The 14,541-nt window shown below is 47.1% G+C and overlaps 3 protein-coding genes across 3 annotated transcripts in view; 2 read left to right on the top strand and 1 right to left on the bottom strand.

The window, feature by feature from the left end:
- LOC126559083 (40S ribosomal protein S8) overlaps positions 1-14,541 on the top strand; it is a 269,441-nt gene that overhangs the window by 231,114 nt on the left and 23,786 nt on the right. The window lies entirely within an intron of this gene.
- LOC126567178 (uncharacterized) lies at positions 97-1,041 on the top strand. Its single transcript, XM_050223409.1, has one exon. The coding sequence runs from the start codon at positions 97-99 to the stop codon at positions 1,039-1,041; it is 945 nt and encodes a 314-aa protein (XP_050079366.1).
- LOC126556840 (semaphorin-5A) overlaps positions 7,644-14,541 on the bottom strand; it is a 102,226-nt gene continuing 95,328 nt past the window's right edge. Inside the window, 6 exon segments of the mRNA XM_050212364.1 lie at positions 7,644-7,910; positions 8,056-8,264; positions 8,340-8,507; positions 8,590-8,794; positions 8,796-10,458; positions 10,529-11,245. Of these exon segments, the coding sequence (XP_050068321.1) occupies positions 7,647-7,910; positions 8,056-8,264; positions 8,340-8,507; positions 8,590-8,794; positions 8,796-10,458; positions 10,529-11,245 (3,226 nt within the window). The 3' untranslated portion in view covers positions 7,644-7,646.

A 14,541-nucleotide genomic window follows, 5' to 3' on the forward strand; every position in this document is an offset into this window, starting at 1 on the left:
TTCTGCGTGCACCGCATTCAACGCGAAGACCCCCGACTGGATTACGCTACGATTAAGGTAAGATCCACCCTTTTTACCACTAACCCTAGTGAAAGGATGATGCACAGTCCGAACAATCGCGAGAGACCGGCTGCAAATCCTGATGTAGCTGCTAGCCCCGCCATCGCAGCACCAGCCCCGACTTCTTTTAATGTCTGTTCGCCAGCCGCGTGTGGCGCTTCTACCGATTCGCCTGATTTCCAAGTAGAGGCGCTGAACGCCATGCAGCTTAAACCACCCGAGTTGGATGCCGCTGATATCCATACATTTTTCTTTGCCTTGGAAAACTGGTTTGACGCTGGGAATATTCCGTCGAATCAACATACTCGACGCTTCAACATCCTTAAGACGCGCATCCCTATTCGAATACTTCCTGAGCTTCGTCACCTTCTCGAGAGTGTACCCAGTAACGACCGCTACGAAGCCGCTAAAAGAGCCATCGTACTACATTTTGAAGAGTCGCAGCGTAGCCGGCTACATCGACTGTTAACAGAAAGTAGTCTTGGGGATCGGAAACCGTCACAATTACTGTCCGAGATGCGACGCACCGCCCACGGAGCGATGACAGACTCCATGCTAGTAGACCTCTGGGTTGGACGACTACCACCTTATGTGCAGTCTGCGGTAATCGCTGCTTCATCAAACATCGAAGAGAAGGTGAGAGTAGCCGACTCAGTAATGGACTCCATCGCGTTATATCACCGCACCGGTCCTTACCAAACCGTATCCGAAGTGCGTTATGAGGAAGTGGAGCGGCTCTCACGGCAGGTAGCTGAGTTGAGCCACCGATTGGAGGAGGTGCTTAGCCGAGACAACAACCCGGTGCGCGTACGACCTCGGGCACGTTCTCGCCCACGCCAGGTGAACCGTTCCGTTAATCCAACTGTGGGGAAGCTGTGCTACTACCACGAGCGGTACGGTCATGTAGCGCGCAACTGCCGAGCTCCTTGCTCCTTCAAGGACCGAGCACAAGGAAGCACCACGCCATCCACCTCCTCGTGACTAACCGACGGGGAGGCCGGGCAGAAGGTCCATGCCCTCGCGTCTCCAAGCTATCGGCTCATGGTAAAGGACCACAAGACGAACAAGCAGTTTCTCATCGACACCGGCGCCGACGTCTCCGTGATTCCCCGACAGCACAGCTCTATTCCGTGTAAACCAACCACTGTAAGATTGTTCGCCGCAAACAGCACTCCGATCCAAGTTTATGGAGAATCTCTTTACACCCTCGACCTTGGACTCCGACGAGCCTTTATGTGGAGCTTCGTGATCGCTGACGTAGGAACCGCGATCATCGGAGCCGATTTCCTCCAGCATTTTCACCTGTTGGTTGATCTTCGGAACCAGTGTCTCGTGGACGCACTAACCAAACTACGAACCCCTGGTGTTCCGGACCGAACTCTTCAGGTGCCAACCGTTAAAGTGTGCGATTCGACGTCGCCCATCGCTACCCTTTTGAAGGAATTCTCCGGATTAACCGCGTTGACTACACCTGGGACCATTCTACAATCGGAAATCATGCATCGTATCGAGACCATCGGTCAACCGACCTTCGCACGACCTCGAAGACTGTCCCCGGAGAAGTACGCCGCAGCTCGGGCAGAATTTGAGTGTTTGGTGCAACTTGGAGTGTGCCGCCCCTCGAACAGTAGCTGGGCCAGCCCTCTTCATATGACAAAGAAGGCAGACGGAACATGGCGTCCTTGTGGCGACTACCGTGCCTTAAACGCGAAGACAATCCCAGACCGTTATCCGCTACCGTTCTTACAGGACTTTACTATGCACCTACAGGGGAATACCGTCTTTTCCAAGGTTGACCTTCATAAGGCCTATCACCAAATCCCAATACACCCGGATGACATACCGAAAACGGCAATTACGACGCCTTTCGGTTTGTTCGAGTTCACGACCATGCCCTTCGGATTGAGAAATGCCGCACAAACGTTCCAACGCCTCATTCACGACGTTCTACGTGGGCTTGATTTTGTCTTCCCATACATCGATGACATGATCGTCGCTTCGCCGTCTGAAGCAGAGCATCACGAGCATCTTCGCCAATTGTTCCAGCGGTTGGAAAAGCATCATTTGACCATCAATACGGCTAAGTGCGAGTTCTACAAGAGTGAAATTTCTTTCCTCGGACACTTGGTCAGCACCGAAGGAATACGTCCTCTACCGGAACGGGTCAAAGCAATCAGCGAGATGAGTAAGCCGACGAACGTGATGGAGCTGAAGAAGTTCCTCGCCATGATCAACTATTATCGACGCTTCCTTCCGCAGGCGCTAGCAACGCAAGGCATCCTGCTCGAGATGACCCCGGGGAACAAAAAGAAAGACAAAACACCACTTACTTGGACAACCGAGGCTTCTGCTGCGTTCGAGAAATGCAAGGAACAGCTACAACGCGCTGCACTTTTGGCACACCCTGTGGCGAACGCAGAGCTATCCTTGTGGACGGATGCCTCCGACTTCGCCGCGGGAGCCGTGCTCCACCAATGCGTCGATGGTGAGTTACAACCTCTAGGCTTCTTCTCAAAGAAATTTGAGAAACCGCAACGCAACTATTCCACCTACGACCGCGAACTTACTGCCATCTATCTCGCCGTTAAACATTTTCGCTACCAGTTAGAGGGTCGCGAGTTCTGCATTTATACAGACCACAAACCTCTAACCTACGCTTTCCGGCAGATACACAACGATGCTTCACCCCGAAGAGCTAGGCAGTTAGACTTCATTGCGCAGTTTTCCACAGACATCCGACACGGCGCAGGAGAGGAAAACGTCACCGCCGACCTCCTCTCACGCGTGGAAACGGTTCATGCGACGGCCACCATCGACTTCGAACGTTTAGCAGAGGAACAAGCCCGAGATCCTGAACTCACCGAGATACTCGAGGGAAAGAAAGGGACGGACCTGTTTCTACAGAAGACTCCGATTCCAGGAAGCCGAAAGTCGCTCTACGCAGACTGCCCTGGAGGGATTATTCGGCCCTATATCACGAAATCATTCCGGAAACAAATACTGCAAGCCGTGCACGATCTGAACCATCCGGGAACGCGCTCTACAGCCAAGCTGATGACTGAACGATTCGTTTGGCTGGGGATCAACAAAGACGCTCAAGAGTTTGCCAGGAATTGCCTCGCCTGCCAACGAGCGAAGGTAGGGAGGCACACGAAAAGTCCGTTGTTGCCATATCCCGCGACGACGTCGAGGTTCAGCCACATAAATGTCGACCTCATCGGACCATTTCCTATCAGCAACGGCAACCGTTACTGCCTGACGATCATAGACCGTTTTACTCGCTGGCCAGAGGCAGTGCCGATCCCGGACATCACCGCGTCTACTATTGTATCAGCGCTGATGTACAATTGGATCGCTCGATTCGGAGTTCCGTCCAACATCACCACCGACCAGGGACGACAGTTTGAGTCCTCGCTGTTCAAAGAGCTAGCGAAAGCCTTGGGGACCAAACATATCCGGACGACCGCCTACCACCCGCAGGCGAACGGGTTGATCGAGAGATGGCACCGTACCCTGAAAGCTGCAATATGCTGCAAGGACACCTCTCGTTGGAGCGAGTATCTGCCACTAATTCTTCTCGGGCTACGGACTACCTTCAAAAGTGACATCAGTGCCTCGCCAGCCGAACTAGTATATGGAACGACACTCACCATACCAGCGGAGTTCTTCAACGAGAAGCCGCTACCATCAGTATCTGATCAGTCCGAATTCGTCAGAACGCTACGGGAAGCGATGAACAACATCCGACCAACGAGAACCGCCTGGCACTCCGACCGAACCGCGTTTGTTTCCCCGGATCTGAGTAAATGCACACATGTTTTCGTTCGCAACGACACCGTCCGACCTGCACTGACAACACCCTACCACGGTCCGTATCAGATCCTTACCCGAAATCCTAAGTCATTTCAGATACTCCTGCATGGCCAGCCGGCATTGATTTCAATCGACCGCCTGAAGCCGGCATATACGAGCGATGAAGTTGGTTCAACGCTGCAGCATCTTCCCCGCGACGAGCAGCTACTAACCAACCTTGGGCACGACACGCCGAAGTCGCTGAAGCCGCTTCCAGAGCACCCTTCGACGTCCCGAACGCCATTACCCGAGCAACCGGTAACGTCCCGTAAACGCATGCCGCTAACACGCACGCCGCCAACATGCACGCCGTCGCTACAATGCACCGACGCAACCACCAGCAACGCCACGCCACCGCCTATCTTACGACACAAGGACAAGGGCGTATCGACCGGTGTCACCAGATCACAGCGGAAGGTAACCATCCCTTTGCGCTACCGATGACACCGGTCTAAGAGGGGGGTAATGTAGCGACCTCGGGTTAGCGGTTAGATGACCGTTACCAGCAACCGTTGTGAGGCAGGCAACATCAGACGTTAGACGTTAGACGTTCGGTGGCGCACCGGAATAAAAAAAAATCATTCGTTCCCGGTACGTCCAAGCGAAGAGACCAACTCGCGCGGTAAATCCCAAGTGTAGTTCTGATGATCAGCAATAAAAAAGTAGTACTCACGAGGTGCTAAAGCGCTATTCTTCTTGTCGGCCGGATATAATCGGGAAAATATCTATAATGATTCTGGCATTCGTGGAGAAGGAAAATTGAATAGAGTGGAAGTCTAGATCAAACCGTTCGATCATATTTAAATAACCGGAGTATTCAACAGAAATTGTGGTTCACAATCAGTGAAAAGGATGATATATCCTGTCTTCTTTTCTTCAGAACTTTTAGTGATCTTCAAGATATATAGTACAAGGAGCTTCTTAAAAGTTGCCACGGTATCATGGAAAAAATGAAGCATTCTGGTGGATCCCAAGCATGCTAACCCTAATGTGCCACAGTTACGCAAGAAGAATTTCTTTTTTTTATTCATAAAGGAAGGCCAGGCCGTATTGCTACGCCAGAAGAATAAATGCTAACAATTTCTTGGTTGAAATCGTGACCATTTATCATAAAGTCTGGATTTTCCTTCTTTGAAATTCTATTTTTATTGAAAACAACAAATTCTAAGCTAATGGAAACAGACACTCTTCTTGAGACACAACGATTAAACAGGAAAATAAAGAGAATTTTTTAATTTTGCTCTTCTGTTTACCAGCATTGACCAGGATCCATCAGTGAGGTTATCTAAAAAAATCACGATGTAATAATTTAAAAGGCTCGATTTCATTTGATTGGACGATTTCCTCTCTATCCTTTATTCATGGCGCCTATAGAAAGAATCCACTAGGACAACGAACTGAAAATGGACACGTCTAGCCTAGCTGTTGGGATAGTTTGGCCCTTTGCATTTGCTAAAGTGGATATTCGTTATAAATTATGTACCGTCTTGATGCTCAATTCGCTCTCAAACAGTGTCATCCCTGGTGGGTGACCTCAGAAGAATTCTTGCCAAGGAGGTCGTTATGCACGATCATCAATTGAATTGAGCGACTTCGAGATTATAAAAGCGAATTTGTACAGGTATGCTCATATTTTCAATAATCATCGTCACTCGTCCTTACGGCCTTACGTAAAAGCATCCGTCCTTACGGATGCTTTTACGCTAAGGTTCATGGTTCGGAACGACACAATCAACAGATCACTTTTACTCCAGGTTTTTGAATGGCCAGGACCAGGTCAGTTTGAATATTACTGTTGTTAAGCCGGAACCTTGTCCCGTTTAATGGATAGAGACCCGAGGATACCTACGACTTCAATGAACATTCTTAGGGGTTGGTTAGAATGCTGCTTTACTCGTTAATTTATGCTATAAACACTTACCGATCCACACTTAGTCAAAATTTGAGGGCTAGGGAAGAAAGCTAAGGTATGATTTTTATTAAAACGACCGAAGAAAGAGAGGGTTGTGGCAGAGGTTGCTTAATCTGTTTCCTAAGCATACGAAGCATTCCTTTTCTGCACGGGGCGATATGGAGGATCCTGTAAATCGACATTCTCTCCCCGAGGAGAGGCAGGGAGGGGGATGGGCTGAACGAGGGATCTGGGAGCACGGTACGAACAGGGGCCTCTCGTATTCATAACAACCAATTCGTTTTGGGGCCCCAATCGAGTCGGGGGCCTCCACGTGACCGCTCCGTCTGCTTATAGGAAGATCCGCCATTGATTTTGACTGTGAAGTAGGATACGCTCCAAAATTACCGTTATGATTGTCAACTGCAGCAACTATATTCCCAGGAACAAAAGATAACGCAAACGTGTCCCTTACAACAGGTAACCCCTGATGAAGTTCAGGGGTCTTTTCAACACTTCAAATCCCTCAGGACCGCTCACTTATAAGTAGATCTGCTAAATTTTCTCATACAATAATCCGCCTCTGGTCGAATTTTATCTTTTGCGCCACACGCAGATAGTAGGAGGATAGTAGGAATTTTAAAGCTGAAGTGCTAAGTACTGGAAACCTTCAACCTTCGATTAGTTGCTGGTTCCAATATTATATTATTATTTCCACTGCTATTAACAAGGCATGATTTCTCAAATCATGGCTCCCATGACTTACCAGATCTTTCAATGTTATGCAATATGAATGATTGATGATTAAAAGATGTCGAATTTGCAATTAAAAATATGTGTTGAAATTGTTTTTAAGCAAAACATAATGCAGTCTCTTGTACACGTGCTGAAGGTATTATTTATCAACGAAAACATTACACACATTTTAATTCAACTGTTTTTGTGGTTTTAAGGTTTTATTTCGAACGGTTTTGATTTGCTGTAACATTGCTAAACCTTTTGTTTGTCTTTATCACTACATTTAAGTCAACGTCGAAATCGAACACATCGTTAGTGGAAGCTTCAACAAAACTTAACCGAAAAGTACCGCTACACTTAACACTAACTGCTCGTCATCTAAATTCTACAAACACTTTACCACAACTGTCTTTCACACCTTGCTCAAGTCTTTTAAGATTGTTTCATTTTGGCCCTTCTGCGTTACTAAAAACAAAGTTCAACCGTCGTTGTGCCCTTTGCATGTGTGTTTTTTTGTTTCAACACTTGCTTCACTCCCCAAGGGCATTGATACGTCGATCCTAGTAAATGCTGTACGAGTTTCTCTATACTAACTGCTCAATATGAGCTACTTCAATGTGCAGATGCAATGACATGTTCGCACCAAGAAGATTACTTAACATGGTTTAAAACAAATTTCGATCACTAAACTCCAAGTCTGATTCTTCTCTACAATTATTTTAAAATTGTGTTATACGAGCAGGTATAAGTCGTCGGACTAAATTTTTCTTCCTAGTAACAGTTAAACGACAAGTTACATCCTGTATATTTATCTCTCTCTCCCTATGCGTTAGGTTACAGCGAATTGTTTGTTACTTTGACGATCCTACACGAGATGATACACACAATACAATTATACTAATGGCACACATCGGCATTGCAATCAGGGTCAACTTTAACTCTATACACGGTTTGTCATTTGCGTTAGGGCGTTACGCTACTAAGTCCGAATACTTCTTTCCATTAAAAGCTATCCTATCGTCTTTTCCAACTTCCTAACAATAGCGAACTTTCTTGGGATCAAATTGTCTGTAAGTTAAAATCCGTCCATAAGTTTCTCCACCGGTCAGTACTTGTCCTCATCCATTTCCAGCTGTCGAGCATGCCGAATATTGTTGGGACCGTGCGAATTGCGCTTGATCGTTGCCGTATCGGTTTCGTTGAACGATTTGGAAAGAATTTTCGGCGTATTATTACCAAGCGGGCCACCGTTCACGTTGATGGACTTAACTAGCGTACCGGTACCGTTGGAAAGCTTCGATCCACTCGCATCGTTACGCGAACCCTTGAAGGATGACTGTCGTTTGGGTTTGTGACCACCATCGGTGTACTGGAACAAAAAATGGAAGTCTTAAAATCTGCATTTTCTTCGATCATTCGAGCTTTAAGCTGTCGTGTTATGATGTGAGAAAGCGATTAAAAGCAACGTGGAACATGGAAGGGAAGGTTCTTATTACCATTAAATCCATACTAACATCCTTGGTCGGTAGTGAGGAGTATTGGTTTGGGTAGGAACCGTAGCACGGCGAACCCTGGATCGCTTTCAGGCCTTTCTTCTTCTTGTTAACGAGGATCACGGTTGCGGGTATGGTGATACTGCAGACCACAACCATCGTTACCAGAACGGCGATCACAATGGCCGAAATGGATGACACGTACACGGCAGCCGGTGGCAGAGGAACATCTGTTTATAAACGAGTAAAGCAGTTTAGTAAATCTGGTAGAGTTGATATGTCTTAGCTGACAAAGTCTCACTTACCATTGGATTGTTCGATGTTACACTTGCGCAGTTCACGATCACTGCCTTGGCACGTGAGTTCACCGGTAGACGAGACCGAATGTGGTTGAAGACAGGCGCGTGTGCGAATCTTCTCATTGTCCGCATTACACGGTGACCATTCGCTCCATTCGCCCCAGCCAAGGAAAGCTGCAATAAAGTACGTAATATGTGTCAAATGTTTACTTTGGAAGTCGTCGATCGTTTGTCGATCGTTTGGCACACTACTTACAGTCACAACTCGGCATGTCGCAGCTCTCATACTGAATGCTTTTACCTTCGCAATCGTTTTCGGGCGTAATGCTACCGGACATCGACAGGCATTGACGTGACCGTGATCGAGTACCAGTGCCGCAGCTCACCGAACATGGTGACCAATCTGTCCAGCAGCCCCATTCGCCTGTGAAGCACAAGAAGATATTAATATGCATGCGATCTTCCGTACCGTAGAAATACGATCTTACCTCTGCAGGGTTGCGTATTGCAGGCTCTACGCGTCTTGTTGAAACCTACACACTCCAGCTTCTCACAGGTGCGCGTACGATGCTGATAGCCTCCACCACAGGATGCACTGCAAGGACTCCACGAGCTCCATTCGCTCCAACCATCCTCTCCATCTTCACCCCCCGTCAAACCCGTCGCCAGTGCGTTCGGATCGATCGATCGCTGGCAGGAGCCGTCCGCCTGACACACGCGGATCTCTTCTTTCGGTGTAATCTTCAGCAAAGCGGAATCCGCAATCGGCGCCTTGCAAGTGAATCGGAATCGCTTCTCCACGTATCCACCGGTCATAGTTGTTCCATTCGGCACAGTCAACCAAGGAGTCCATGTGCCCGCTTTCCGAACATCCGGACACGATTGTGTATTACACACTTCGTAGTCAAAGTGGCATCCCGAACAATCCATCCCTCCGTTCTGTGGCACAGGGTTATCGCACTTGCGACGCCTTATCCGGAATCCTCCACCACAAACCGCACTACACTCACCAAAGTCTCCGTACGGACCCCAGCCACCATCGATGGGAGGTTGTTTCGGAGCTGGACACGGTGGTAGGTGTGAGCAGTAAATCTCAGCCCGATCCGGACCGACACATACGCGTCCTCCGTGCGCTGGCTTTGGATTGCCACAGGTGCGACGACGCGTCTTCACAGCCATACCACAGGTTTGCGAGCAAGCCGACCATGCCGACCATTCCGTCCAGCCACCGTGCACGGTACAGTTGGTGACGGCGATATGCATCCCGGTACAAGCACGGCCACCATTCTTTGGTAGGGGATTATTACACGTGCGCGTTCTACACAAACACGTGTCGGCGTTAGGACCAAATTCTTCACCTGTTGTACCTGAGCCTCCACCTGCAGCTCCAGCCGGGCCGGGTGATTGCGCACAGCGGAACCAACCGGACCATGCTGACCAACCACCATCTACAGGAGCAGTGAGTACGGGACATTCGGTCGCATTCTGTACCCAGTACCGTGCGAGTGTATCTCCGTTTGGTGCGATCGTGCAAGCCTCCTGTAGCTCGTTCCATCCACAGTAAGGATCCATCGAGTTAAGACAGCTCGTGCGAGACAGATGTCGTCCACAGTGATTCGCCGGAATACGCATCAGCGCACGCTCCGTCCCGACGTACAGCGATTCGGTGTCCTTCACGTACTGCATCACCTTGATCGGTGTTTCCGGATGTTCCTCCGGTTGCCAAATTTCAATCACACACGTGTCTTTGGTTCGGGGCAGTACCGAGATCTTCTTGATCGTACCTGCATCGGTCGAAACGTAAATGATGTGTACACGTTCGTGCAGTTTGGTCGGGATGATATCGATCGCAATGTGACTCAAGCGCTCCAGCGCCGTATGGTACAAAGGGCGTCCTGTGATCGGTTGAATGGCTTGATCCATCAACTGGTACTTGGACGACTCGATAAGCGACATATGGCGTCCATTAGTGCCAACACCACGACACTCGTAATGATCCCGATTCGTGACATCCTGAGCGCGCCAGGCTGCTCCCTTCGATTCCTGATACTTGAAGGCACCGTCGAATGCGGTTTGAATAGCGGACATGTTGTACGCGCAGATGGCTGATCCGTGAATGCTGTTCCTATAAGGACACGAAACAAAACATAGCCTTGCATAAAATTCTTTTAAGAGATTAACATAATCACACTTACTCTGGAGTGGTGAAGGTCGCATACAGAACACCTTCGTCCTGCGAATACACCATACCCTGCACCTCGTTGTAGTAGAACGGATAATTTCCGGGCAGGGAACAGTTCAGCTGAGCCTTCACAAACGACGTCCAGTTATCCTTCAGAATGCCCAATGTGCCACCGGGATCGTTCTTACAAACACGTGCAATCCGCGAGTAGATGATCTTTCCACAGTTCATATACTCTACCGCTGCCTCACGCAGTACGAAGTAAATGAATCCACCGTGCTCGAAACTACCGGCAAACTGTGGTTCATTCAGCCACAGTGAATTGTACTGAACCGTGCGCAGAATCCGTGCATTATTCTGGGTAATGTCCGAACGCATGATAGCGGAATCGAGCCCGGAAAAGTCAGTCGCCGTACCCACGAACAGTTGTCCCGATTCCGACATCAGAGCAGTCATGTTAGCGTTCGGGTTGAAAGGACACTTAGCCACACCGTCATCGTTTCTCGTCACGGACAGGTCCTCCATGTGGCGCACGGTACAGCGTGGATGAAAGGCGTGTGTACCGCAAGCATACACCTGATTGCCGTAACTTTGCAGCACCATCACGTAGTTATGGCAGGCATCTTCCGATTGACCCTTTTGCAGGCAGAGATCACGCATGCTGACCGGCACCTCCCATGGTGCCCGTTCGATTTCATCCAGACGCAGCGAAAATCGGAACAGGTTGTCCCTGTTGAAGATTAAAAAAGTGTCAAAAATATCATTAGATATGTGGCATATTTACTCAACTTGTCATTTCTAAACTCACTGTCGGCTTTTTGCCAACAGGCCAAGAGATTTGGTTGTGATTTAAAGCCATAATTTTTTCATTGTTAGATGCTCGAATTTTCTTAACGTCGCATTAATCGTCCTGCAGGCGAAAAAGGTTGTGAAGTAGAATTTGACACCTGCCACAATCGATACACTCTGATTACCCGATGAGTTTGATAAGTTATTTGGTTAGGCTTTGGCAGTATGATTTCACTGTCTCAAATTGTTCGCAACTGACCGTTCTGAACATTAGAATTTCATTAAAACCCATAAAACTCGTTAACGTTTCTACAGTTGATGGAAATGGTTGGAATACTTTGATCCCGGAAAAAATCTTAGAACAGCATGTAACGTTGTCTTGATATTGATTAACTTGACTGAAGACTGGCACTGTAACCGCGTCGGCCACCAAACCTTCGCAAATGTAGTGTATAGTAAATATAGAGACAGACCATTAATTGATCTTCATGCAAGAATTGAAGAATTCACTAACTGACACGGTAACACTTGATGAAGGTTTAAGCTGCAATACTACTGAAGGTAATACTTCCTGAAGAACCAACAGCAGATTATGCTGTTTAGAGGTGCCCTAGACGGAATGAGTATATATTTAGAGGCCCTATGCGGATCGGGGGTTAGAGGGCACAGTCTTCTTCCTGTGCATAATGTCTAGAGCTGAGGAGGGGCGGGGTGCAATTGACGATTAATACTAAAGAGGATTTCTGGCCTATGAGGCCACTGGCAACTCCGCCAATAGTATAAACTGCACTATGAAGGAATCGCCTGAATCTAGCTCTTAATATTGACAATCCATCGTCTAACATTTAGGAGGACCATCAGTTTGTTTAAATCATCATTTGAACTCCCTTCACATGCTATGAATTTGGTACCATTTTGACTATCTTCCCGCTTAATGTCAGTCCACCGCAGCACACCACGAGTCAATTAAAATGTTATTTCCTTTTCATTAGCTCCGTAAGGTGGCGCATTTTAGCAGCTTCCATAACGATCTATCATTGAAATGGACCGCTTCATCCACGATGAAGAGATGTCGGCGTTAGGTCCACCATAAATCGCCACCATAAAGTGTGCAAATAAAGTTCGGTTCGGTTTATAAAACGCGGAATGCGCAGTGCCAATGTGACAGCGTGCGGCAAGCATACGGTGGATGGCAAAAATTGAATTGATGATGTAAAGGTAACAGGGGCCAAGAGGGGCGAGAGAATGATGAATTTTGCGAATTAAGTAAGCCACCCACGCGAAGGTGAGTTTGGTTGGCAATTCCTACACTGGAGGGCTGTTGTTTTGACTCAAAAAGGAAACCAAATCACAGCAAAAAGAAAAAGAAGCAGAGATTCGCCATTCGAGGCGTCGGGGTTTGGTTTATGCTGTTAGTTTTGGTTGGCCTCGTGGGTGTGCGATCATCTTTGCTTGCTCGTCGCGGTGTGATTTTTGGAGGCGCCAAGCGTTAATGATTTTCCATGTTTAATTTTAATGCCCCAATACACAGACAAAGGTTAAAGTTGAGTGTAGTTTTTGGTGCTGAATAAATAATAGATAGCGAGTAACATTTGATAGCATGCTCCTTATGCGCTTGCCAAACGATGCAAGCGCCAAGGAGAGCGTTTGATCAATCTATAGACATAAACATCTTCTTGGATTAGAGAAAACTAAAGCACTGAAGTGCTGATACTGAATGTAAATCGTAGTACAATTTTCTTCTTTTTGGCTGAAGAACCTACTAAGGTTGGTTTACTAGGTTTATTGATACTACGTACTTGGATAGTCAGTCAGTCAGAGCGGAGGAAGAACTGCCCTACAAAGATTGATTGAAAGTTGATTCGTCATGTTAGCCATTTCATTTGTCAGTTGATTCGTTCATTTCGTCAGTCAGTACTACTTCAAAGATTATTGGTGACCAAGGTATTCAATTTATTGGGGCGTCCCGATGGTAGGATGACAGCGATTTCGGATCGTTCACCCGTAGTGAGGCCGGACTATTCAACTGTGTGGTATAAGCAAGTCTAGAAAGCCATTCGATGGCCGGTGTGTCCTGATAGGTCGTTAAGCCAAGAAGAAAAAGTATTCACTGAGTCCTGAAAGATAAATGAAATACGATTCAACCTATGATCATTTAATCATCTGATGTAGTTATCAATTTAATAACTCCCCTTAATGTACTTTAAACTATTTATCCAACTCTTTAATACCACTGTTAATTAAAGATAAATTCTTAAAAAAGCTGCTAAGCAAGCTCTCTCACTTAACATCCTGAATTCAATTCCAGAGAGTGGATAATTACTCGCTTTTTTAACGATATAACTGTGAGACTAAGCTTCAGCATCCACAGCATTTCCTCAGTTTCTAATGCATAATTCAATCATTTGTTTCACTTAGGGAGAAGATATACTCACACGTTCCTTCGCTTTAAACCTGGTCTGCTGGAACTCTTCACTATCGCTACCGGTTCGCCTATTTGGTGCGTAATGCGCCACTAAAATGGTAACAATAATCTTTTCCCGAAGCTCCCAAACAAGGAACGCGGGTGCGATATCGTATGCAAATCGCAGAGCCATCCATTTAGGCAAATCCCGTAAGTAATCGACATAGATTTGATGGTTACAATTTATGGTCAGTGTGGCAATGTGAGTGTGTCCGTCCGTCTGCCTGTCTGTCTGGGTTTGCCACTGTTCACGTGGGAACGATAATATTATAAAATGCAAATCTACCCCTTTAATCCCAAGATGAACAGGTGCCCGTATCGGTTGAGCTTGTATAGAAATGAACTCTGAGCGTTTCTTTATTATCTTTGGCACTATTAAATGTATTTGGTTTAAGATTGAGATAAAGCTAAAAGAGCACATACAATAAATATCTCTTCAGATGTCCTACTTTTCTTCCAGAACAATGCATGGACACAGAAATAAATATTGTTTCGATACGTCCAAAACTGAATTCAAATCCTTTCGCACCACACCTCTTCTAAAGTCGTTCGTTCAGCACCAGGACAGCTCACCATCCTACGCGAAAGCTTAATTAAGGGGAGAAAAGCATTACTCTACGGATCATCGTCCCAAAGGACTTCCCAAGTGTCTGTTGATTCCAGAACACCTTCTTCAGCCTGTCAGGCCATTACGGTACGAAGATTACCATAAACAACAATGGCAAATCCATCGTCTGAGGCCCATTACATGCATCTGGTGCACTATTACGCCC

The sequence above is a fragment of the Anopheles maculipalpis genome, chromosome 2RL (genome assembly GCF_943734695.1).
Source record: "Anopheles maculipalpis chromosome 2RL, idAnoMacuDA_375_x, whole genome shotgun sequence".
Classification (NCBI taxonomy): Eukaryota; Metazoa; Arthropoda; class Insecta; order Diptera; family Culicidae; genus Anopheles; species Anopheles maculipalpis.